This window comes from Scardinius erythrophthalmus, assembly GCF_964197995.2.
Source record: "Scardinius erythrophthalmus genome assembly, chromosome: 6".
NCBI classification, from domain to species: Eukaryota; Metazoa; Chordata; class Actinopteri; order Cypriniformes; family Leuciscidae; genus Scardinius; species Scardinius erythrophthalmus.
In genome coordinates this window covers 49,017,479-49,042,415 of record NC_138226.1, presented here as the reverse complement: position 1 = coordinate 49,042,415, position 24,937 = coordinate 49,017,479, and the positions used below count along the sequence as shown (strand labels likewise).

General features: G+C 39.6%; 1 protein-coding gene across 5 annotated transcripts in view; it reads right to left on the bottom strand.

Annotated features, from left to right (window-relative positions):
- Nucleotides 1–440: 440 nt before the first annotated feature.
- The window catches only part of LOC308692012 (stonustoxin subunit beta-like), a 33,528-nt gene continuing 9,031 nt past the window's right edge, over nt 441–24,937 (bottom strand). For 2 of the 5 annotated variants that reach the window (XM_081367687.1, XM_081367686.1), the window contains exons 2-8: nt 21,954–22,066; nt 21,726–21,822; nt 14,491–14,583; nt 8,615–10,339; nt 1,531–1,569; nt 1,365–1,400; nt 441–1,149 (exon numbers count right to left, since the gene is read on the bottom strand). In XM_081367687.1, the coding sequence (XP_081223813.1) occupies nt 605–1,149; nt 1,365–1,400; nt 1,531–1,569; nt 8,615–10,339; nt 14,491–14,583; nt 21,726–21,822; nt 21,954–22,043 (2,625 nt within the window). In that variant the 5' untranslated portion in view covers nt 22,044–22,066 and the 3' untranslated portion in view covers nt 441–604. The remainder of the gene's footprint in view (nt 1,150–1,364; nt 1,401–1,530; nt 1,570–8,614; nt 10,340–14,490; nt 14,584–21,725; nt 21,823–21,953; nt 22,067–24,937) is intronic. The other 3 variants (XM_081367688.1, XM_081367689.1, XM_081367690.1) reach the window with 2 other exon arrangements.

Genomic DNA, 24,937 nt, shown 5'->3' with positions numbered 1-24,937 from the left:
TGCAAATGTTTTATTGAAAGTAAACGATTCGAAACACTGAATAATTTTGTTCAGTTGATTCAGAGCTTTGAAAAGCTTCGTTTCTCCCATCACTTAATAATCCATCAGATGCAGTGAACTAAACATCTAATAAGATTAAATATCAGGTGTCTGTATAATATCTGTTTTTCATGGCAACGGTGTGTTATACTTAGCAGCGGTCTGTTATCAAGAAATAACACACCACATTCTACATTAGAATTCAACCAAGCCATGTAATAAAAACTGATAAAAATATAATAATGTCGCAGCGGCTTCAGTGCTTGAACCCATAAAATACACCTGGATTAAAATACGTTTAACAAATCCCACTTCTACATGATTTATAAATGATTGATGTGAATCTTCATCAACACAAACAGAGCTTGAGAAAAGCACAGATACACACCGTCACACACACTGATGTCTATATGAGGATTTATTACACACATTTATTCTGACATGATATTTCAGTGACAGAAGTTCAGCTGTGTTATTAATGTAATGAAGAGAAAATAAGAGACTCTGTAACATCTCACTGTTACTGATTTATCATGAAGCTCAAAGCATTATGGGTAGAATCTCTCTACAGTCTATTCTCACTCATCAACAGTTTCAGTGATGATCCAGAACTAACCCAAAACCCCGGATAGAGCGGCTGAGTGAATGTGGTCTTCTCTGTGTAGATGAGGCTCATAGTGTCTCCGCTGACGCTGTAGAAGGACAGAGTTCCTGCATTGTGATCCACATACACTCCTACTCTACGACTGGACACTACAGGGAGAGGAGTCGCTTTGCCATTGTGTAGGAATGAGTATCTGGAGGGAAAGCAGTACAAACTCCAGGACTGATCATTATATCCTAACAAACACTCGTAACCGTCTCCCTTCCTGCAGATGCTCTTATATGACACTGATACAGACACACCATCACCACCACTCCACTCAATCTCCCAGTAAGAGCGTCCACACACACTCTCTCTACACAACACCTGAGCATGACGATCAAATCTGTCTGGATGATCAGGATACGACTGAAGCTCTCTGAGAGTGTCAGTAATCACTCTGTTCTCCTCAGACAGACGGAGGCGTTTATGCACTGTGATCGGATCCAGAGTGAGCTGACGGGAATCTGATGGAGATAAAACCCATCAGAATCAGGAATTATGAATCTGGTCTTTTAATGTCTCTGAACTCTTCATGTTCAGTATATCAGCAGTGTCTCAGTGCACTTTAATCATCATTCACATGATCAACTCTAAAACTCTTCTGTCATGTTTTCTTTCAGCTTCTACCGGAAGAACATGAACACACTCAGTGAGTTTCTCTGCTTGTTTTCTGACTTACATTGAAGGAACTCGCACCTGGTCTTGGGAACAGTGGCTGTGGAAATCAACAGACATGAAGAGTGTGATTATCAAGAGAAAGTGATCCTGCATCCATTGCTAACACATGCAGAAATCCTCCAACACAGAAGATATTTAGAAATGTCTCTGCTTGTTTTCTGACTTACATTGAAGGAACTCGCACCTGGTCTTGGGAACATCTGTGGCTGTGGAAATCAACAGAGATGAAGAGAGTGATTATCATGTCGAGAGAAAGTGATCCTGCATCCACTGCTAACACATGCAGAAATCCTCCAACACAGAAGATATTTAGAGATGTCTCTGCTGTTCACAGAGCCCAGATCCTGACACAACCACTTTTGAGGGTTTGATATTATTGACATGTCACCCTATTTGATTTGGCTTCTGTAGACATGAACTGATCACAGATTTGATCAGAGGGAATATGGTTAATCATATTAATCATATACAAAGTAATCATATTGCTTTATAAGACTTGGATTAAAGCTTAACCTCCTTTTTATTCTTTTCAAAGAGACATCAATTGATCAATACATGTCTAATGCTCAATCATTTTAATCATTCTACTGCTTATTATGAGAATTTCTGTGAATACATGAAAGCCACATTTTAGGTCTAATTATTCAAATCATAAAAATGCATCATTGATGTTTGGTTTTAAATGCTGATATCACAAAATCATATCTCTTAAATTCTTAAAAATATATTGTTATCAGATATTCATTCAGCTTTTGGTATCAATAGAATCAGCAGTATTTAAATGTGTGATTTTAACAGTAAATATCAAAAGTTTCCTTCATGTTCATAAATGCATTGTTGTCATAAATAGTGTCTACTTAAAGTCACAGAGTATGGGGATTTAATGTCAGATATCCTGGTTTTAATTATTGGCTTAAAGCACGTTCAACTCGTTCAAGTATTTGCGATAAGACAAACTGGCAACAGAGAATCCGGTGAGTTGTGTTGTCTGTAATATTGCTGTCATGATGTGGTGAACTAATTCATACAGTATATTAAGCTTTAATCTGCTAAAATATTGAATCTGTTCTCATCTTTCTCATTTTATCATTAAACAGCCTGGTCCCATTGTTAATACGTAGGTATTAATACGTCATTTTTCAGAGACACTAAAATTTAAGTTTTTTTGTACATGTGGATAGATGCTAAAATGTATAATGTGGACGTATCTGCAACATTTAAACGTAGCATTATTACATTTTTACAGCTACAGAACGTCACATATTTACAAATCTTTCATAGCATAAAGATATCTGTATCATTTTCCTTTTACCTAAACATACCCTTTTTATACAGAATTTAAACAGAATAAAACGTAATGAACAGAGATGTGGCGGAATTTGTAAAATTACAATTTTAGAAACAATATAGCATTAAAGGAGAACTTGGTAACTTTTTTAACGTAATAAAACTGTCTAGAAATCATTTGGATGGTTAAACAACCTGTTCTGGTGATATTGGTGACTTTCCCCGCTCCCCCCAGCGTTCCCAGGCGGAAAACCAACCTTGCAACTTGGGGACTACCGTCCCGGCAAGATAGAAATTGGAAGTCTCGTGAGAAGCGAGAACTAGAACGAGAACGAGCGCGAAACACAAATTGCTTTACAGCAATTCGACATAAACACACACGCATGTATGATGTATTACCAGATTACCCACCTCGGTAGACATAGCTCCACACGATACAGTTGGCTTGCTCCGATCATAACACACGCTCATGAGCAGCGGTAGAGAGGGGGAGGAGGCGCCGCAAGGGAGTTTTTTACGACCGTGTTGTGAAATATACGCCCCCCCACAGCTGTAGGGGGAGCTCGTGGGGAAAACATGCGACAACAAAAGGGAAAATCAGCGAAGAAGTGAGTAGAGTTCGCTAGAGTTACCGAGTTCTCCTTTAAAAAGATGTTTTGACCCGTTGGATTTGGCCGCTACGCCTAACACATAACCATTACTTCAGACTACGTAACGTTATGAAGAAAAACATAACCGACAGACAAGTGTAATCACAATCATTTATTTATTGTGAAAATGTCAAAAGCGCCACCAAAAGTCGTTCATATGACGATGTGTGTCAGTCGCAGTATGGATTCTAAAGATTTGGATTACAGCAAGCGAATAAAATTGATGTCTTTTGTGAATTTCTGTTGTGTTTTTGGTGTTATACGCTCAGAGGGTTTGGTTAAGCACTAGTAGAAATGGTGGTGGGAGTTTCCGATTAGAGAAACTGGAGCAAGAGAGCAGAAGGGTTTTAGTAGGATTATTTCCTTTACAATGAACTTCTGCATGCTTTGCATTAATAATGATTATTATTAAAGAATATAGATAATGAGATTTGTATTTGTTAAATATATTATTTATATTAATCATAATCATTTTGTTTTCAGGGATGACTGAGGTCTTTCTACATTGGGCTTAAAGGATTAGTTCACTTTCAAAAAAATGTTTCGCTAATAATTTACTCACCCCGATGTCATCCAAGATATCCATGTCCATGACATCTTTGTTTTAATTTATTATTATTGTATTTTTTTAATTTTTTTTTACCTTTCCAACGTGATGACGTAATATGTGGCGTATCTCAGAGATGGTACAAGACCATCTATATATTGTATATATATATATATATATATATATATTTTTTTTTTTTTTTTTTGGAAAATGACCGCTACATAAGACCCGTATTTCTCGTCTGGGATCGTGTCGAGACTTTGAAGCTGCATTGAGACGGACATTTGAACCTTCAAACCGTTGTAGTCCATTATATGAAGAAAAATCCTGGAATGTTTTCCTCAAAAACCTTAACTTCTTTTCGACTGAAGAAAGAAAGACATGGATATTTTGGATGACATCGGGGTGAGTAAATTATCAGCAGAACATTTTTTTGAAAGTGAACTAATCCTTTAAGAGTCAACAATTTTTTTGTTTTAAGTTGATTATTTGTTTTTGTGTGTGTGTTTTGTTTATGATTGTTGTTGTTTATTTATTTATTTTATTGTTTATGTCAGCTATATCATCTGGTGCTCTTTGGTCTGTTTTAGTAAAATTTTCTGTTTTGATTTTTTTTTTTTAAAGTAACAACATGTAGTTTTTCAACCTTCATAATATATTTCCAAGACCCTTGTGATGGTACATCGACTTACAATAGGTTGAATGAGACGTCTGCCAGAGCCTGACGGGGTCTGTATCGCTTTTACTGGCACTATGTAACTTCGGGGTGCGGGTAGTAACCAGAGCTCAAAAAGAACTACAAAATTCGACTGCTTTACGGCATACGTCACTTCGCCCACCACTTCCTCAAATTCGCCCACCACAGGCCAACCAGCGCGTCTGTTTTTGTGCGTCTGTTTTCGTCATGGCTGAAGCAGCAGCGAAACGTAAGAAGTCCAAGGTTTTGTCGGAGTAGAGTCGGAAGAGGAAAAGGGAGAGTGATAAACTGAAAGGCAGGACGAGGATCAATATTGGTTGAGCGTTTGCTCGCTGGCGTGAGCTTATCGTCAGACCGATGCTGACTTGGCCGTCATGCTGTTGAACTAGTAAGTAAATTGCTTGCATACTATCTTTAGTTTTTCTAATCTGTTGTCTGCCTGGCTACGTTAAGGAAACTATCTGGTCCTCCATTTATCTTCATGAATCAGCTAACGTTAGTAGATGAGCGAATGATCAATCTGGTAGCTAGTAAACACTAACATGCTAGTTTTTAGATGGTTAGGATGCTATCGCTATCATTCTCGTTCAGATTTGAGCATTGCAATCGACATGCAAATCGCAAATGTTTGAGTTAAAATGTTTAGTCTACTAAACATGTATAAATTATGAAAGGAGGAAGATTAATAATATTATCATTGCCCATATGAAAAAAACCTGCATGCTTCATAACAGCCCGTTCTCATCCCAAGTCGTCATATACTGACGCTTTCAAAATTTCTTCAATATCTGACGCACAAAGCACCCTTTAGCGTCCATATGAGACGCATAACCCTACCACAGACCTAAACCTACCCATAACCGAAGCGTCTCATATTGACGCTAAGGGTGCTTTGTGCGTCGGATATTGAAGAATGTTTGAAAGTGACGATTTGGGGATGAGAATGCGTTGACAGTAACCGTAAATCATTTTACGACAGCGGTAATGGACAATTCCGCTTCCAACCTGTAGGGCGACCGCAGAGGAAAAGTTCCATGTTGTTGCTTTAAATCACAGCTTCATCGGAATGGTACGAAACTTGGTGACTTTTATGGCATTTGGAATGTGAACACACAAAAAAACTGAGGGCATGGTTCCAGCAGGCTAAGTAGTCATAAAAATGTAGTCACACTTGTGCTCTTCGATCAAAAATGACTGACCATAGGAAATGAATGTGAAATCGACAAAAACACATTTGTACGATTTGTTCAATCAACAAATTGGCCACGATGCAGAAAAAGAGTGCTCAGCAATGAAGGGGTGAAACTCTAAAACATCAATAGTGCAAAACAGACACACCCCCCCCCCCCCCCACACACACACACACACACAGACTGTACAGACTGGTGTGACTGTAATAGAACAAATATGTAAAATGAAATCTATAATTCAACCACAATGCAGTAAAAAAGTGGACAGCAAGGAAGGAATTACATTCTAAAACATCAATAGTGCAAAACAGATCCACCCACGCACACACACACACACACACACAATTATACACACAAATGAACAGGTTGGGCTACTACCATACAGAAAAAATGAGCCAGAAGACTGAAATAAGAGGTTGGAATGAGATCAGATCCAGATGGATTAAGCTGTGATAAAGCATTCCTGTTTATTTTTGTTACATTTTTATTGAATTTTAATGTTATGTGTAACAAAATGTCTCTGTATTCAGGTTTGGCTGTAGTTATAATAATGCAAAAACGTGTACACTTCAAATCAACATAAAAAAAAAGTATTATTTGAGAAATTTAAAAAAAAAAAAAAAAAAAATTCAAATCCTCATCTTAAAGGGACACTCCACCCATTTGCATTAAGCTTTGCATTGTTAGAAACCCAGTCATACTATTGAATGGTCGTGCAACACTCTCTCATTTTCCCCTGAGACGGGAGAAATCCGTTATTTACCTCTTACACTTCCTCCTACAATGACGCAAAAATCGTCATTTTGCGTCATTGTAGGAGGAAGTGTAAGAGGGGGGGATTTCTGTTGAGACTACAAGCACTAGTTCATCATCTTTCCCAGGGGGCGGAACCCGCTCACGCTACAGACCTATTACAGATCAGTGGGTGGGACTTTACTCTCTGAAACTGAAAGCAATATCCTCCATCTTGTTTGAAGCTAAGCTAACAGGCGCTGTGGAGACAGATGTAAAGTAATGAAAATAGCGGAGGAGAGTGCTCAATATGATATAGAAGAAGAGGATTTCGAAAGTCTGATGCTTGAATCAGGTGTTTGTGGCTACCTTTACAAGCCGCATTATAGCGAAGAGCAGCCGAGGCAGAAGACCTGCCTGCCGCGGACGAGGAGCCCGGACTGGCTCGGGTTAGGGCGGACTGGTGGCGCCGGTGATCTCACTATGCAACTACGAACCGCTACGAACACAGAGATAGAGTCCGTCTGCGGCAAAGAATTTCAACGATGACAATTTCTCCTGGACGAAATCTCTGAATCAGACGAGGACACGGACGTTTGTGTTGAGAACTATCCTAGTTTCGCACCGCATATGTTCTGACTGAACATCCAGGTACCATGCAATAATTCACCTTTTCGAAAGAAATACAAACGATGAGTAATGCACTAATGAGTTCGCCAACTAACTAGACATTTTGTGTGAATGTGAAATGAATTTCAAGCTCTGGTGGTAGCTAGCCTTGTAGACGGAAGAGTGATTTCTCTTATAGGCAGATATGCGCTTTCTGGATTAGTGGGAGTGGCTTGCGGAGCTGAGCAATGTGGTGCATTGTGGGAGTTGTTGTCTTTCATACAAATGCGTCCTGAAGTTACTTTCTGTCTTTCCTCGGTCACGAAGGCACCAAATTCAAAATTTATTTTACATTTCGACTACTTATATGACCCACTTTAAATAAAAAACAATGTTCAAATGGGTGAAATGCCCCTTTAAAAGTAAGTAATTTTGTCCAAAAACTACTAAAGAATTCACAAGCCTCTCCATAGAGAGCTATACAGGCATCTTGTGGTAACACCATAAAATGACAACAGATGGCGCTAATCTGCCTTCAAAAATTGATTTAAAAGGCCTAGTCTCTATATTAATCTGAAATACTGCATTAATTGAAAAAATATTTTAAACAATTTGAATTTGTTTTTAAATTATTTTCAATGGCAAAATGGACCATTATTATTGCATAAACATGAATAATTACCATGAAATCCTCCTCATTTTACAAATTTGACAAAATAAAACAATTTCAGGTGTCCGGTCACTTTTGACCACGAAGAGAATAAGTGTGACTCCCAAATGAGGAGCGCCAGAGGGTTTTAAATGTCCTATAGAAATGTACGTGTCACTTGTTCAAGGCTTTGTATTGTTTATTGTGAATGTCATATGATTAAGTATAGTAGCCTACATTAGACATCAAATACATAATATCTCCCAGTTTAAAACTAGATTAAAGACGCATCTCTTCAGCCAGGCATTCATATAATACTTTTAATCTTACAGTTAAATCCGACCTCTAGTTCATAAACGCCAGAGGAGAACTGGCCCCCGACTGAGCCTGGGTTCTCCCAAGGTTTTTTTATTCTCCATTAGGTCACCTGATGGAGTTTTTCGGTTCCTTGCCACTGTTGCCTTTGGCTTGCATAGTTTGGGGATATTTGGGGATATTTAATTTAATTTATCAATCAACAATACTATTGATCAGCATTACCAAATGTGGATGTTCCACTAGAAACACACATTGTTGTATTATTTTAATTTAATACTGTGAAGCTGCTTTGATACAATCTGTATTGTGAAAAGCGCTATATAAATAAACTTGACTTGACTTGACTTGTCTTAATATACTCTGCGTCTTTAAGGACTATTTAACATGAACAAAGGAAATAATACGTTCATACAGTCAAGTGGGAAACACTTTACAACATGTTACACATTTAATTATAGCCACACATGTTAGGAAATATGGTTGTCAATGCAAACATTGACTGTAGATGAAGCGAAATATCTATATTTTTAAAAGATAAAGATTAATGCAAAAAAAGTGCATATAACACTTACCCGAAGACTGTATGGGGCCGATAGTGTCACTGGCTTCACTCACTCCCACTTTACCCACTATCCTGTAGCGGATCGAGTACTGCTTTCCAGACTCCAATCCAGTCAGAGTAAAGACTTCCTCAGCTGTGTTTATGATAATCCACTGTTCCTCAGCGCCAGAATCTGCTTTCACCTGCTGGTACACCACTCTGAACTGCACAGTTTCTCCAGTTGGGGACTTCTGCAGTTTCAGGGTCACACCGCGCTCCAGGACCTTCATCACTTCTGGTGGAGGAGGCTTCGACACGGGCTGGAACTGTGTGTCCTTCAGCTTCCCTTTTTCATACAGATAGATAGAGGAGCCAGGACTGGAGGGATCAGAGATGGCAGAAATAATGAATCGATATCTCTTTTTATCTTTATTAGCCTCTGAAAAACTTCTGAAAAGAGATAAGTTCTCTCTTATCTTTGAGATGACATCAGGATCATTGAACCCCTTTCTGACAGATTCTAACATGCTAGAATTGTGTTTCATTCCCACATCAAGCTCTTTAAACTCATCAGATTCCAGAAACTTCTTCATGGCTGAAAGATACAGGTCTTCATACTTCAGAGATGTGAAGGTCAAGCACACCACAGCATCAATATCAGGATTAAAGAGGATGGTGTTGAGACTGTTTGAGTCTTCAGTTTTGATTCCCTCCAGCATCTTGGTGTGAGAACTTAAGAGGTTAACTTCAGCCTTTGCATGATCTAACCACTGGTTAAGCATGTCAGCATTAAATGGGGAGCTGTAGTGGATCTTCAGGATGTCTTCCAATGAATGTTGCTCCATCTCTCCTCCTCGTATAGCAGGCAAGACCTTGGCCACTTCTTTCAGGAGCACCGTTTCGTAAGTGCTAAGAGAGCCCTGAAATAAACGGAGCCTCTCGTTGATGTCTTTGAAAACATTTACCAATGTTTTTCTGGAGAGGTCGTTGCATGTCCTCTGTACTTCTCCCAGGCCCTCTATTATATCTTCAGTGTTGGAAACCAGATGTGTGGGGATTTCTCTCTCCAACTGAGCTGCTTTTGTATCCAGTAGAGAAAGAGGATAGAGCCAGACTTTTATTGGAACTGCATTCTGTGGATTCTCCTTCAGTATAGTGGGGAGCTTCTTGTACACATCGAGGGCCTCCATGTAAGTGGTGGGGTTCTGTCTAAGGTGGACGTCACCATAAAATGTGCAGGAGATATTCTCAGCCACTTTCTTTTGAGAATCTGTCATATCTACAGCTCCTTGTTCCTTAATGGAAAATTGAGGAATCTTCTTGACCATGATATTCAGTTCTCCCTCAATCTCCTGCTTTTCTTCCTCTTCTGAAAATGTCCGATCAAACACCATGACGGCCTGGGCTCCGTATAGTACATCTGTGACCACATGAGTGGCAGTTTTCTGGTCAAAGACCTGAGGGTAGGTGAACAGTCCCAACTGAGTCATAGTGAGCTGTTCGAATCTAGAGGTTTCACTGTAATACATTGTAACTCTGGACTGTTGGTTTGAGGATTTGGTGTCACGCAGGAACTTGGCAGATCCTCCCACCTCCACCAGCCCTGCCAAGAAACTGGCCTTCAGGGAAGCACTCACATCCAGGAGACTGGACTTACTAGAGAGAGAGTCAGAGCTACTGAACTTCAAATCTGTCCTGGACTGTGGACGGCTGTCCAAATGTTCACTCAATGATGTCTTATCCCACAGAGTGACACCTGAAATGAGAAATTACTTTTAAAGTTACTAGTGCAAAATGCCCATGCAAAATCAGTTTTTGTGTGTTTTTAGTAATTGTTGGTTTGGTGTGTTTGAGTGCTCATTGTTACAATTGCAAAGCAAAAGTTCAGTGACATTTTTATTTGTGCATGGTAGAAAGCAAATACTGATACTGACATAATGACATACAATAAATGTGGATAGTTGAACTACACGATTCAGGGAGCAGGCTACACAGTGAAATCCGAGAAAACGCTACTTAAGCTCCGCTGCTTTCTTCGACCCTCTCTGTCTCTGGTCCTGCACTGTGCTCACTCAGTGTGTGTTTGAGAGGGGGAGTGGCCACCTGTGGTCACTCAAGGCTTGTTCGACTTCATGCAGCTCTGCGCAGACCGATCGGCGGCTGACTTGAAGCAGTGCATGCCGGTTAGAAATTTTGTCCGACTTGATACAGCGCCAACGCCACGTGACTGTGACGTATGCCATCAAAGTACCGCAAGAGCGATTGGAGAGTAGCCGGAGAACTCAGCCAGCGCAGCTTCTCAAGAGCGGCTGCACTGGGCTGCACCCCAGCAAACACAGAACGTTGGCACAACGTAGCCAACCTTCTAACAACGTTTTAACAACATGGCCAAAAGGTTGCTATAACTACGTTGTGTGGTGAAGTTGTTACAGCGTTGTCACAATGTTGACATTAAACCATCGTTCAGGGCCATTGCTTAAGGTTGTGCCTAGGGTGTCTTGACAACCACTGGACTACATAATGTACTCGTCACTGCCCTGAAGCGGGAAAATCAGCCTTTTAAATTCCAACCACCTGTTGTTGGGCTCATTGTGTTCTCATTCATCATCGAGCAACGATACGTGAGTATTGCGTTTAGCCTACCTCAGCTATCAAACACAACCTACAGCTTAAATTTCTAATGTGATTAATGAAGCATCGCTCGCACTGTTTAGTTTTTCCACTATTTAGTCTCATTCGTTTCTTTGCTCCTCTGGATTTGTGGATATGTTTCCCCGGTGACACCTGCTCGGCTACTGTCTGCCATACAGACCCGGTTTTGTTCATTAAATGTTCTGATCTGCCTTTGCTTTTCATGTTTTATTTATTATACTTAAAATAAATGTGTATTCGTTTATTTCTTTCTTTTTTCACAAATGTATGACTTTTGGGAGTGCAATTTGACTATATGCAATTTTAATAAAGTTGAATTAACGAAACCCATCTGTCATTTTTACTCTTCAAGTGTAGGCTACACTTGCAGGTGTTGATAGCCCCATTAAATAATATAAGTTAGATAAACAATAAACGATAAAAAGTATATAATTATCTAACAAAATACACCATATAAAAATATTGTCAGAACGTCGTCTCTCAGTTGCTGAATGTCGCGCAACAACGTTGCTACAGCCCTGTCACGTCTTACAATTCTACATTGTTACAATGTTGCGAGCACGTATACAGCGACGTTGCCATAGCAGAAATGCAACGTGCCAGAGACGTTGCCACAACGTAAATGTGTTTGCTGGGACAAGGGCTGATGACGACACAGCTGTTCCACGATTGGCCGGATTCACCGCATGACAACAATCACGTGTGTTTCGTGTTTATTCGAACACCTTTAGTTCCTCTAAAGCTCACAAATCAGTTTTTTATAACAGTAAACACTCTTTTCATGTAGTTGTCATGTTATATTGTGTCATGTTTATCAAATTAAAACTGATTAAAAAACGTAGACTCCACTTCATTGACAGTAACTTATGTTGAACTTTATTCTTGTTCAAACAGACACTGTATGAAGCAGTACATAAAGTATTGAATTAAAATGTCTGAAACATCTGTGTATTATTTGGCAAATATTGCATTTATTTCACTTCAGCTGTGGTAAAGTATGCAAACACCACATGAGCGGTCACTACTACAGGAACCAGAAAGTGTCCGACTTCCAAGTCTCCGTTTGCAGCTCCTCCCCGCCTGCACGCGGCTACTCTCGCCGATCGCTTACATCCAGCCACAACCGATGTCCAACACACCTATTGTGTCAGTGTGAGAGGGGGAGTGGCCAGCTGTGCTCACTCAGTGTCAGTGTGAGAGGGGGAGTGGCCTCACTCAGTGTCAGTGTGTGCGTCTTTTACCAATATACACTCACCTAAAGGATTATTAGGAACACCATACTAATACTGTGTTTGACCCCCTTTCGCCTTCAGAACTGCCTTAATTCTACGTGGCATTGATTCAACAAGGTGCTGAAAGCATTCTTTAGAAATGTTGGCCCATATTGATAGGATAGCATCTTGCAGTTGATGGAGATTTGTGGGATGCACATCCAGGGCACGAAGCTCCCGTTCCACCACATCCCAAAGATGCTCTATTGGGTTGAGATCTGGTGACTGTGGGGGCCATTTTAGTACAGTGAACTCATTGTCATGTTCAAGAAACCAATTTGAAATGATTCGAGCTTTGTGACATGGTGCATTATCCTGCTGGAAGTAGCCATCAGAGGATGGGTACATGGTGGTCATAAAGGGATGGACATGGTCAGAAACAATGCTCAGGTAGGCCGTGGCATTTAAACGATGCCCAATTGGCACTAAGGGGCCTAAAGTGTGCCAAGAAAACATCCCCCACACCATTACACCACCACCACCAGCCTGCACAGTGGTAACAAGGCATGATGGATCCATGTTCTCATTCTGTTTACGCAAAATTCTGACGCCAGAAATCGAGACTCATCAGACCAGGCAACATTTTTCCAGTCTTCAACTGTCCAATTTTGGTGAGCTTGTGCAAATTGTAGCCTCTTTTTCCTATTTGTAGTGGAGATGAGTGGTACCCGGTGGGGTCTTCTGCTGTTGTAGCCCATCCGCCTCAAGGTTGTGCGTGTTGTGGCTTCACAAATGCTTTGCTGCATACCTCGGTTGTAACGAGTGGTTATTTCAGTCAAAGTTGCTCTTCTATCAGCTTGAATCAGTCGGCCCATTCTCCTCTGACCTCTAGCATCAACAAGGCATTTTCGCCCACAGGACTGCCGCATACTGGATGTGTTTCCCTTTTCACACCATTCTTTGTAAACCCTAGAAATGGTTGTGCGTGAAAATCCCAGTAACGGAGCAGATTGTGAAATACTCAGACCGGCCCGTCTGGCACCAACAACAACCATGCCACGCTCAAAATTGCTTAAATCACCTTTCTTTCCCATTCTGACATTCAGTTTGGAATTCAGGAGATTGTCTTGACCAGGACCACACCCCTAAATGCATTGAATTGCATTAATGAGAAATTGAACAGGTGTTCCTAATAATCCTTTAGGTGAGTGTATATTAACGATATCTTTTGCATAATCCAAACAACGTCAAACTTGGCACTGCACTTACTCGTGCCCGTAGCAAGACACCTGTCAAGTTTGAAATCCATCGGACTAACGGTCCGAGAGATATGCGAATAACACACACACACAGACAAAAAGACGTTCCCGTAATTTATAGATAGATATAATATACAGAAGTAAACAGCGTAGGTGACTTACAGATTCAGTCAACATCCACAAATGAATAAGCGTGTCAATTCAGGGAGCAGGCTACACAGTGAACTCCAAAAAAATGCTACACTTGAGCAAACAGTTTGTGAATAAGTTACTACAAATGATGGCCGTGAATAAAATATAATATTTAGAAGTAAACAGTGTAGCTGACAGAGTGTTTATGTCAGAATGTTTATTTTTAAACCACAACTTTCTAAGTGCTTCTATTACCGATATATTTGACCATATCTTTTGCATTTCTAATCCAAACAATGTCAAACTTGGCACTGCACTTTCTCGTGCCCGTAGGAAGACACCTGTCAAGTTTGAAATCCATCGGACAAACGGTTCGAGAGATATGTGAATAACACACACACACACACACACACACACACACACACACACACACACACACACACACACACACACACACACTGACTGACTGACAGACAGACAAACAGACGTTGCTGTAATTTATAGATAAATGTACAAGGAATTGATATACTGTTGAAGAAGCATGCAGGTTTTATAGTGTTGTTAAACAAGGATTGGTAGTTAGTGATGCAATATTTGACGAAGAGGGGAAAATAAATTTTTATTTATTTATATATGTTAGGTTTGCAAAGCACCTGGAATGAAGGTATCCTTGCGGCAGTCATACAGCATACCAGGAAACAGAGGTCTTCCTAGAGCTGCTACTTCAATGGGCTGTGATGCCAGGGCTGCAGTAAATAAATAAAAGAATATTTATCATATATTAACAAAATTATATCTGATGGTAATGAATACTGTTTAACTCTTTACCCGCCAGCATTTCTGAAAAAAGTTGCTAGCCACTGCCAGCATTTTTGATCAGTTTCACAAAATTTTCATGACCCCCCAGAATATTTTGTTGTGTGAATATCTCAAACATACAAAATTTTAAAATAAAGAGCACACCCTCTGCTTTAAAAACAAAAAGGTTTTATTCTAGCTTTATGCATTTCCTTTTTAAGTAAAAAAAAAAAGCAACCATTTGAGCAAAAAGCTGAAAAAAAAATCACGTTTTTGTCAAAGACTACATCTAGATCTAATTCAGAACGATGATCAAAACATAGATGGATAGAGCAGATTGAGTCAACACCCTCAAAGCTTGCACAGTCCTATAGCTTGTCCTGGGTCGACTTTTCATTCTGCAACATTAGGCAGTTTGATTAAGGCGAGACACTACAGGTGAATAGGGTAAAAGTTTTAACTAGCAGATATCACCATGAAACTTTCCCAGTTGATAACCTACATTAAGATGAGAAAAAAAATGTATTACAAGTTTTCTGTAATTTAATGTTTAAATATGCAAATTAGGCATTATCTAATTAAATATGCGCTAATTTGTATATCGTTAGCCTAATAAAACCAGGTTAAAAATTATTTTTTCATTGTGTTCACATATTAGATGGGAAAAAAATTACAGAGGGATTTATGGATATATACTTTTGTTATCCTGTAAATCAGAAAATACTGTCAATAGCCTTAAAAAAATATTTTTGCCATGTTTTTGGGAATAAAATGTTATATAAATCAGACTAGGAATAATATATTTACAAGTCCCTCTGTTAATGTCTTATAACTAGGCACAAGACTGGAGAGTTTGGTGTATATCGGTGCTGCTGAAGTGGAGATTTCGGACTTGGAGAATGAGAGAAAAGTCATTCTGAGAAAACGGGCTTTAAAGATTTATCATCAGCCAATGAGATTGCGCATTCAGTCCTTTTACTTTCACGATTGGTTGCTGATAAAAAGGAAATGACCATATTTGGATCCGACAGGATTGTACAGGAGAGAGAGAGCTTTCCAGCGGTGTGTGTGATGACAGGGAGCAGACAGAGATCGCGGAGAAGCGTGAGGATTAAGAACGCCAACTTTTGTTGAATTTATGAGAAATCTACAGACGCAAACAGACAAAGTGTAATAAAATAAAGACCTAAATGTGTATTTCGGACTTTTTTTCACTTCTTTTCAGTCTGAAAGAAGACATGTTATTGAAGACAAATATCCCAAAATCTCAAAATTGACCAGTAAAAAAAGAAAGATGTTTTTGCCTGCTGTGTCTCGCCTTAATGTGATGTTTAATGTTGATGAATGAATGTTTCTGCTTCTTTTTCACCTGTGTTTTGATCAGGAGATTTGGTACTCTTTCAGAAGATGCTAATAGTGCCCCCTACTGTAAAACAGTGAAAACACGAAATGCCGGAAATTTCCGTCAATGGCGGGGAAGCGTTTTGTCACAAATTATGGAAATTTCCGTCAATGGCAGGGAAAGAGTTAATACTGAAAAAATCCATTTTAAAATAAAGATGCAAGCAGCAATATGGGGTCAAGCAGCAATATGGGGTCAAGCAAGCACTGAAGCCATAGCAAGCACATGGCATGGCAAAGAAAATGGTCATAGGAAATACAGAATTAAACTTTCGACCTTCAGGTCAGTATAATTATATCATATAAAATGCTTTATTTGCATGTACACATTTAAAAGACGCTTTTATCCAAAGCAACTTACAATAGAGTCTCTTACATCAATCACCAGAGCGAGCTGTGCTTGCACCTCCTATTCAGGCAGGCACAGCAGTTCCTGCTTTTGGCAGAAACCAAACTGCTCTTCCAGAGGGCAATTTACTTTCTAGCTGAAGATTTGGAAACTTTGGGACTTGTCCCTGAAAGGTAACAGCTCATAGATTCTGATCTCTCAACTGAGGATGTTGAGACACTTTTGACTTCCAGAGCTCCCACCACAAGAAAATTGTATGACCTAAAATTGCAGAGTTCCTTTGTAGGATCTTTCTGTGGTTCTGGAGAGTTTTTTATTTATTTATTAGAGGCTCCATTTGAGCCCTTAGAGCCTCAGAGAGGCTTCTCACTTTTTTTTTCTTTTTTTTTTTGTGAAATATATTTATACATTTTTAAACATTACAAAAAATTTACATCAAACAAAAGAATGAGAAAAATAAATAAATAAAATAAAATAAATAAATATGTGCCACACATTTAAACCTCATTAAACAAACCATCTAATAAGAATAGAGGATATATCTAAGCCCATATATATCAGAAATGGGTCCCACCTTCTATAAAAGAGGACATCTTTATTATAAGACGCACAGGTTAGATAATCTAATGAAACATATTCCAATATAACCCTGTGCCATAGTGACCTAGAAGGGGCTTTATCAACTAACCAGTTCAAAAGAATACATTTTCTTGCACAGAATGTTAAGAACTTGCAAAGTGTCTTTTTATTTTTGTCTAAAACCATGTCGTCGTATATTCCAAGCAACATGTGTTTTGGACCGTAGCCAATATTGATAGATAAGATAGCATTAAAGAGCAACTTGCAGGTTAAATTTATAACTGAATTAATACTTGATTTTGTCTGAAGAGGTTTTTTAAAAACACATATGTAGAAATTACTAATGAAATCTAATTGGTTGTAGAGATTTTGATGAAAATGTGCTAGGCTCTGGAATACGCCTTTCCCCCTATAGCAACGCGTCATATGACGTATGCCGAGGTAAATATGAGCTCGCGTTCAGCCAGCGCTCTCATTGTGGGTGTAGTAGTTAGAGCAGTAGTGAGCGACAGAGAAAGTTTTAGATCGAGTTTTAGAGAAGCCATAATGGAAAATTATTGTGTTTGTGCTGGTTGCACAAAATCCAGCCTGTCAGGACATCGTGTCCATCATTTTCCTTCTAGGAAAAACAAGGCTTTTCGTTCTTGGGTGCGTTTTGTTCAGGTGAAGAGAGCAGACTTCACTGCCGCGTCTGTCACCGCACACTCGGTCGTTTGTGGCGCACATTTTATCAGTTTGGACCAGTGCAGCGCGAGCCTGATCAAGCAACACAGTAACTGCGAGATCCAGTAAATAAAGCATTTGAATTCGCCACTGAAGTAATAACATCGCTGCGAGATCTAGTGAGAAATATTCACATTTCTCCGTTATTAACGGATCGAACAGCGCTGACGTGGAAACCAGGAATAAACATTGTGCAATGAATGAACGAACTATCCAGTGTCCACAGATCAGCAACATTCACCATGGCTTTACTGTAGTAACACTAACTGCAACCATGGAAGTTTGGCATTTTCCACTAAGGCCCAGTATGCATCCACCTCCCTGCAACACTGACTTTCCTCAGCTGTAAACATTGCCTCGCATTTCCCACACAAGCACCTATGGAACAAAAAAATGTATCAGGAATAAATATCTCTCTGTCTCTCGATGAGAAACCGCTAAGTTATATCACGTAACGTTAGTCTGGGCGGATATTAATGAGCATGACAAACGCCTGATCAAAGCTTAGTTTCTGTTATTGTAAGTTCCAATATGTTCTGTCTAACATTAATCCTGGCCTGTCCCTGCTCTCTTGGCAGCCTAGCAGGCTCATAATTGTATGGCTGTGGTCCGTCAACAATTTCCTCAGCGTCCGAAATGTCATTGCAATCCATATTTCCCTGTTGTTTGAATGGACCGCTCTCCCTCGCGCTACGTCACGACTCTCGCCCGTCACGCCCATTTTCAGATGCGGAAGTAAAATTTCCCACAAAAACGACTCCAGAAGCCACTGTAGCGTATTTATAATTTTTTTTTAAAGAAAATCTAGTTCCTACATTATTTTTCTATACATTGACTTGTTGGGTCTTCTAACCTGCAAGTTGCTCTTTAAGTTCTTGTTCAACCATAACCCAAAACTTCTGAATCTCCTTACAAGACCAGAAACAGTGAATAAGATCTCCTTCCTCTGTTTTACATTTCGGGCACACTGGCGAGCAGTCTTCTTTAAACTTGTGCCTCCGCAAAGGAGAAATGTGAGCTCTGTGCAAAATTTTCAACTGCATTGCTTTTACTCTGTTACATATGCTTAAGGTCCCTACATTCTTCCATGCTTCCTCCCATTGATCGTCTGTGATTTGTATATCAAGTGTAGGCTTTTCACTTTTAAGGTGGCTCTACTATTTGCATTGACATTGCTCAAAAGAATAGGAGATCTGCAGGCCCTGTCAATAGACTTTGCCCCAGGTATGATCAGAGCTATTTTGCACACCTCCTGTAACCAGCCACCCGGTCGTACTTCCCTTCGCCGCATGAATCGCCATAGCAACAGAGAGGCTGCATCTACTATAACCAATCCAGGCTCTTAGGATTTATGTCGGGCCAGTGGCGTACATTCTCCCAGTTTTTTGCAAGTGTGGATATCTGCAGGTTGGAGTAATGAGCATGACGAAAGGTTGGGGCATGCCGAATGGTAGGTGCGCGTAGAAGGGTCTTTATTATTGGTTGCGAAAGCTGTCGACCAAGGTGTGCGGCAGGGTTAGTTTCTGTTGTAGCAATTCACACCTCCAAAACACACCTTTCTGCACGCCCATTGCTCCAACCTGCAGCTACCCCTGTCTTGTTTTCTGGTCTGCTTTAGTAACACAGTCACCAAGCAGTGCCTTTCCCATTGGATTATATATGCTATCACTCTGTCCTATGAGGCTCTCATAATGGCTTTGCCTCTGGAAATCCACAAGGAGTGTAGCATCTTCTGTAGCTCTATCTAGGGTTGAGCCCTTACATAAGGTTTGTGCTGCAGCCGGCTGGCCCTCTCCGCACACATTACGCAGGATTTACAGTCTGGACATGGGCTCAACCCCAGGGTCACAGGTCCTTCAGGGTTTACCAAGTCATGTCTGCATTCAACAGTTGTCTGTGCCAGTATTACACAGCCTTGTTGAGGAGACAATCTTCCTCAGTGTGGCAGCGTTGGTAATGACATTCCCATAGTGTCAATGCCATGACAGCGTTGAGTTCCGAAAGGGAACGTTTCCGGTTACTAGGGGTGGAGCCGAACCCGAATACGGTATTCGGAATGGCACAAATAATGTGTTTTTTCCGAATACTTATTTCGAACAAATACTTTAAAAATATTTGTTTTCGGGAACAAGAAAAACTTTATATCAAAAAGCTGCGTTTCCTCATGAGACATGGCGACCGGCGGTGCTGCTGATGTGGTGGCTGTAAATCCACTTGTTGATAAGAAAAGAAATATTTTGGATTATGCTAATGTCATGTTGTCATAAGGGGCCGTTCACATAGCGCGATTTCTGCGCATGCAGATTTCAAATGTAGGCGCGTGTTTTTCCAGGCGCGTCTATGTCGACGGTTGCATAGCAACGACAGACGCCACGAGAGAGCTTGTGGAAAGGAGAAAGCGGTGCGAACTGCGCTCCATGATGACGAGGAAGTATCAGCAAAGAATTAATTGATTTCTAGTCCTTGCATTAGCTTTAGATATATTTATGGAGATGAGAAATCATTAAAGGTGCTATAAGCGATCTCACGCGTTTTTTAGGCTAAAACATTTTTTTTTCACATACCGCAAACATCTCCTCACTACCCGCTCGCTGCCTGTCCCCTGAACACACTGTAAAAAAACACGGTCTCTGCAGACAGCCCACGCTCCACAAACTGCAGCAAAAACAAACTGAGCAACAAACAGAGCGACCCGCACCACGAAACATAACAAACTGTTCCAGCCAATAACCGACAAGAATGATGTGGGGGTGGGGTTCGGGGGTTAGTGCGCGGATGAGGAGGAGGGAGGGTCTAGCTAGCCTCCGTTTTGTTTGATAATAATTCAAACATCAACAAAAGGGTTACGCCAACCGAGATCGCTTATAGCACCTTTAATATCAGTCCGTCAGAAAAGCAGTTCTAGGCTTATTCTTGGCTGGATAACTCTTAGCAGGTTTAAAAAGCCCTTTTAAAATTAAATAAGAATGCAGTTTTGGATTAAATAAAAGTACAGTCAAGTCAAATAAAACACGTTTTATCTCCTGTATAGTTTGGTAACACTACAATAAGATACCATTCATTAACATTACTTAATGCGTTATCTACAACAACACATTGAGTGAACAATATATTTTTACTACATCAATTAATGTTTGTGAATGTTATTTAATACAAACACACTGGTCATGTTTGTTCACTTCAGTCATTGTGCATTAAATAATGTTAACAGAAATAATGTTAACTTTTGATTTTAAAAATGTTTTTTTTAAATTAACCCCAAGGAGAATAATTGCGACAGTATATAACTATTGTTTATTGTTAGGTCATTTTATCTAATGTAGATAATAAAATAATACTACAGTTTCTATCTTTGTAACCGTGATATAAAAATTAATATATGTAAATTTAATCTAAATTAAGCTTTGGTACCGAAATTGGTACCGAGAACCATGGATTTTCACTGGTATTGGTACCGAATACTGAAATTTTGGTACCGTGACAACACTAGTAGCTCTGTTAGCTCGGTAATTTAGACAATAGGCTGTTGACAGAGTAACATTAACGTAGGTAATGGCTGTTATGTTATTTTCTTTTCAATGACGTTCCTTGTTACATGTTCATTGCTGGATTTATGGAAAAAACATCAACCAATATTGCATATCTATAATTATTATAATGGATATAATTAAAGAATACTTACACTATAACGTAAATTAGAAGTGTAACGCAAAAAAACTGGATTTTTACACCTATTTTGAATTTTACTCGAATACAAATACAAATACAAATACTTTTCCCCCCTCAACAAATACAAATACAGATACAAATACCGGCTACTTTGCACACCCCTACCGGTTACACATGTAACTTGGTTCCCTGAAAGGGGAACTAGATGCTGTCATGGTGTTGACACTATGGAAATGTCATTACCAACCCCTCTTAGGGAACCAGGTTATATACGTAACCTGAGACCATTTTTCCTTCAAATGATATTGAATCTGTCCAGTGATATTTTTGATAGCACATTCACATTTTGTAACAACATTTCAATCTTACCTGGATGTTTTTTGTTTCCTTCGTCTGCTAAGAAATGAAGTCCTCTGGTGTCGCTATTTAAAATCTGAAGTTCATCAGGTTTGGGTTGTAACGCTTCCTATTTTTGAAGGAATGGTTCATAAAAAAATAAATAAAAATAAATAAAACTTCCACAAAGGTTTTTTATCCCTAATCTCATGAAATACATCTGGTTACACTTGCACATTTTGTCTGAGGGAGTGCACTTACCTGTGCATTCACCACAGCTAGGGTCGCCAACCATAGATATGTACAGTAGATGCAGCTCGGCTGATTCAGGTAAGTCAAAAGTGCCGCCATCTTGGAATCGTCAACCAGGAGACCTGTTTGAATGTCAATGTGAAGGAGATGCCTGTCACGACCTTGTCTTGTTTAGTTTCATTGTCATATTCTGCTTAGTTTTCCCTGTCACCATTTGTTCTCGTTCTTTGTTTGTTGTTTCTTAAGTGTTCCTTTCTAATTATTTATAGTTAAAGGCTGCCTGCATTTTTCTTATAAAATAAAGGTAAAATTATTATTATAATTTTAATTACTATATTATATTTATTCTTAAATACTGTAATTGTATAATAATGAAATAGTGCAACCCTACAAGTAGGCACGATGTGAATGTTAAATCGCAATTTTAACCCGATTCCCCCCCTAAACTGTGCACCCCTAGTTGCTCCTGATTTCAGCAGGTTCACAGTTGTTGTTGTTTTTTTACAGGGACCAGATGCCATTGATGAGTCCTGCTGACTCCTCATAAACTTCTCCGATCAAGTCAAGTCAACCTTTATTTTTATAGCATATTTAAAAAGTTGACCCAAAATGCTTTACAGATCAAGCAAGAATAATTTTTTTTTTTTTAAATACAACATCATACATTCTATCTAGATTCGTGCGTCTCTTTTTCGTGTCGGGCCGATTTTCAGCTTTGTCGTGCGTAGTTTATCGCGCAGTGTTCATGCCGTGTACAGGGCTAACGAGAGGCGATAAACTTCTCCCGACCGGCAATTGGATGGTCGGATGAATTTCTGGCATGTCAGAAATGTTGGCCGCTCCTCGTGACTATATCGCACAGTTGAAGCAGAGCTATGAACCGATCGCCCTAAACTCAGTGTTTTTTCCCTCACTGCGCCTGCGCAAAAACAGAAGTTTCACCATTTCATCTTTAATGTAGCAAGAAAGAAAACGAAAAGAGGGAGATCTTTAAGTTCTGTAGATATCAAACTAGCTACAAATTACTGTAGATTACCTCCAGTTCGTGTTGCAGAATGGATAAACCATATTGCCCACGTCTTTCAAGCCACCTGTGATGTAGCTACTACACCCTGCCTCTTTTATTAATTTGTTAAACAATGTTCATGTTACACAAGCTGTTTTTGAAATAAAGCTGTTTTTAATTTTCATTGGTGACTGATTATTGCAGTGTTTGGAAATATTATAGACTGTTAATAATTTTATTAACTATTATTCCTATTATTCAAAGTAATCGACCTAAATGTTTTTAGACAATTTTCAGTGAGGAGGAATAAGCTTCTATGTAATCTTGTATTATCCTCACAGCATGTCGGTTATGCGGTGATGCGCTATGGAATTATTGCTTGGCAAATTAATTATAATAGCCTATCAAATTTATAATAAAAGTGCACCTTCCCTAATAATAGTAATACAATAATACTAATAATAATTTAATACATAAATTGGAAATGCTAAATCCTCTTGATATTGATAGCTGACAATATCTCTGGATACACGATATCATGGTCTATTGGCGCAACCCGGCACAACGGTTTATTGCACATATTTTACACGTATAGTGTGAGCAGTCAAGTCACAGCTCGATGATCGGACCGTATAGTGTGAGCACATAAAACGTGAGCTTTGGCTTCAGCTTTACATCTACTTGTTCAGTTCAAATCGTGCAGAAATCGCACAGTGTATGCCTGCCTTAAGGGTCTCAAAGGTCACTAATATATTTGGGTGCGAGACCAAAATAGTGCCTTGTAAACAGAAGTCAAAATTTTTAAATCCACCCTGAATTTCACCGGGAGCCAGTGTAGAGATACCAAAACTGGGGAAATATGATCCCTTTTTCTTAATCCTGGATGCTCCCCATACATTCTAAACGATTTAAAAGACTATCATGGACTATTGTATCGAATGCAGCACTGAGAATCTAACAAAACTAGGACAACAGGTGAACCTGAGTCCATGGAGAGTAGAATATCATTTGTGAATTGAGCGTCAGCATCAGTTCTGGCAGGCCAGGTAGTCAAGACGCTGCTAATGCTATTTGCTAACAACACTGTCCCGTCAGCTGATCTGCTCCAGCTGAGCTGCATTAGCTGGGTAACTCCCCTCGCTGCTCAATGGCCAAGCTCAAAGAAGGCGCCCTATTTAAAGCACTTTCAGTTTGCTCATACATGCTTGCTGCTCGCTTCTGCTGATCTGTACGCTGGTAAGAAATCCGCTCTGGTTTTAACGCAAGCTATCCGTCCCGACTTTCGGGCTATTCTTGACGCCCAGAAAGCCATGAGCTCAAGTCTCTGATTTGTTTCGCTAATCAACGCATTTGATCATTATTTTGCTCGCGCTCTGCTCAGTTTAACGCCCCTGGATGCGCTACCAGCTGTTTAATTCCTTCATCTAGCTCGTTTCTCAGAAGGTGGCTTGGTTATCTTTTCATAGCGCTTACACTGTAGACCGTCAAAACAGTTCAAAGTCAGATAATTCTAGGTAACAGCATGTTTTAGCTATTGCGGTCTTGAATAGTCATTTCAGTAATTAATTAATAATTTTTACCATAATATAAATCACTAAATTAGGGTGGCTCAGACGACACCGTTTGAGACACTCAATTTCTGTTTTGGGGGGAAAAGCTCATCTAGTCAAAATAATGTGAGCGCCCTTATGCTGCTGCTGCATCCGCTCATGCTGATAATGCTGTCCCTATATGCGGCTGCTATCTCCTCATACTGCTGCTGTCCCCTGACTTCTGCTAACTCATGGGTGGCCAGGACTCATCTGATTATAACATATTGCAAATTATCCGTATATTCGTAGATTACTAAGCATATAAATTGTTCAATCATTCTCTGTATCTCAGAGGATTGCCAGTTGTGGTTTTGTTTGGGGGGATATTTTAGCTCTCACAGTCCTAAACTGTGTGAGCGTTCCCTAATGCTGCTGCTGCTGTCCTCTGACTCTCT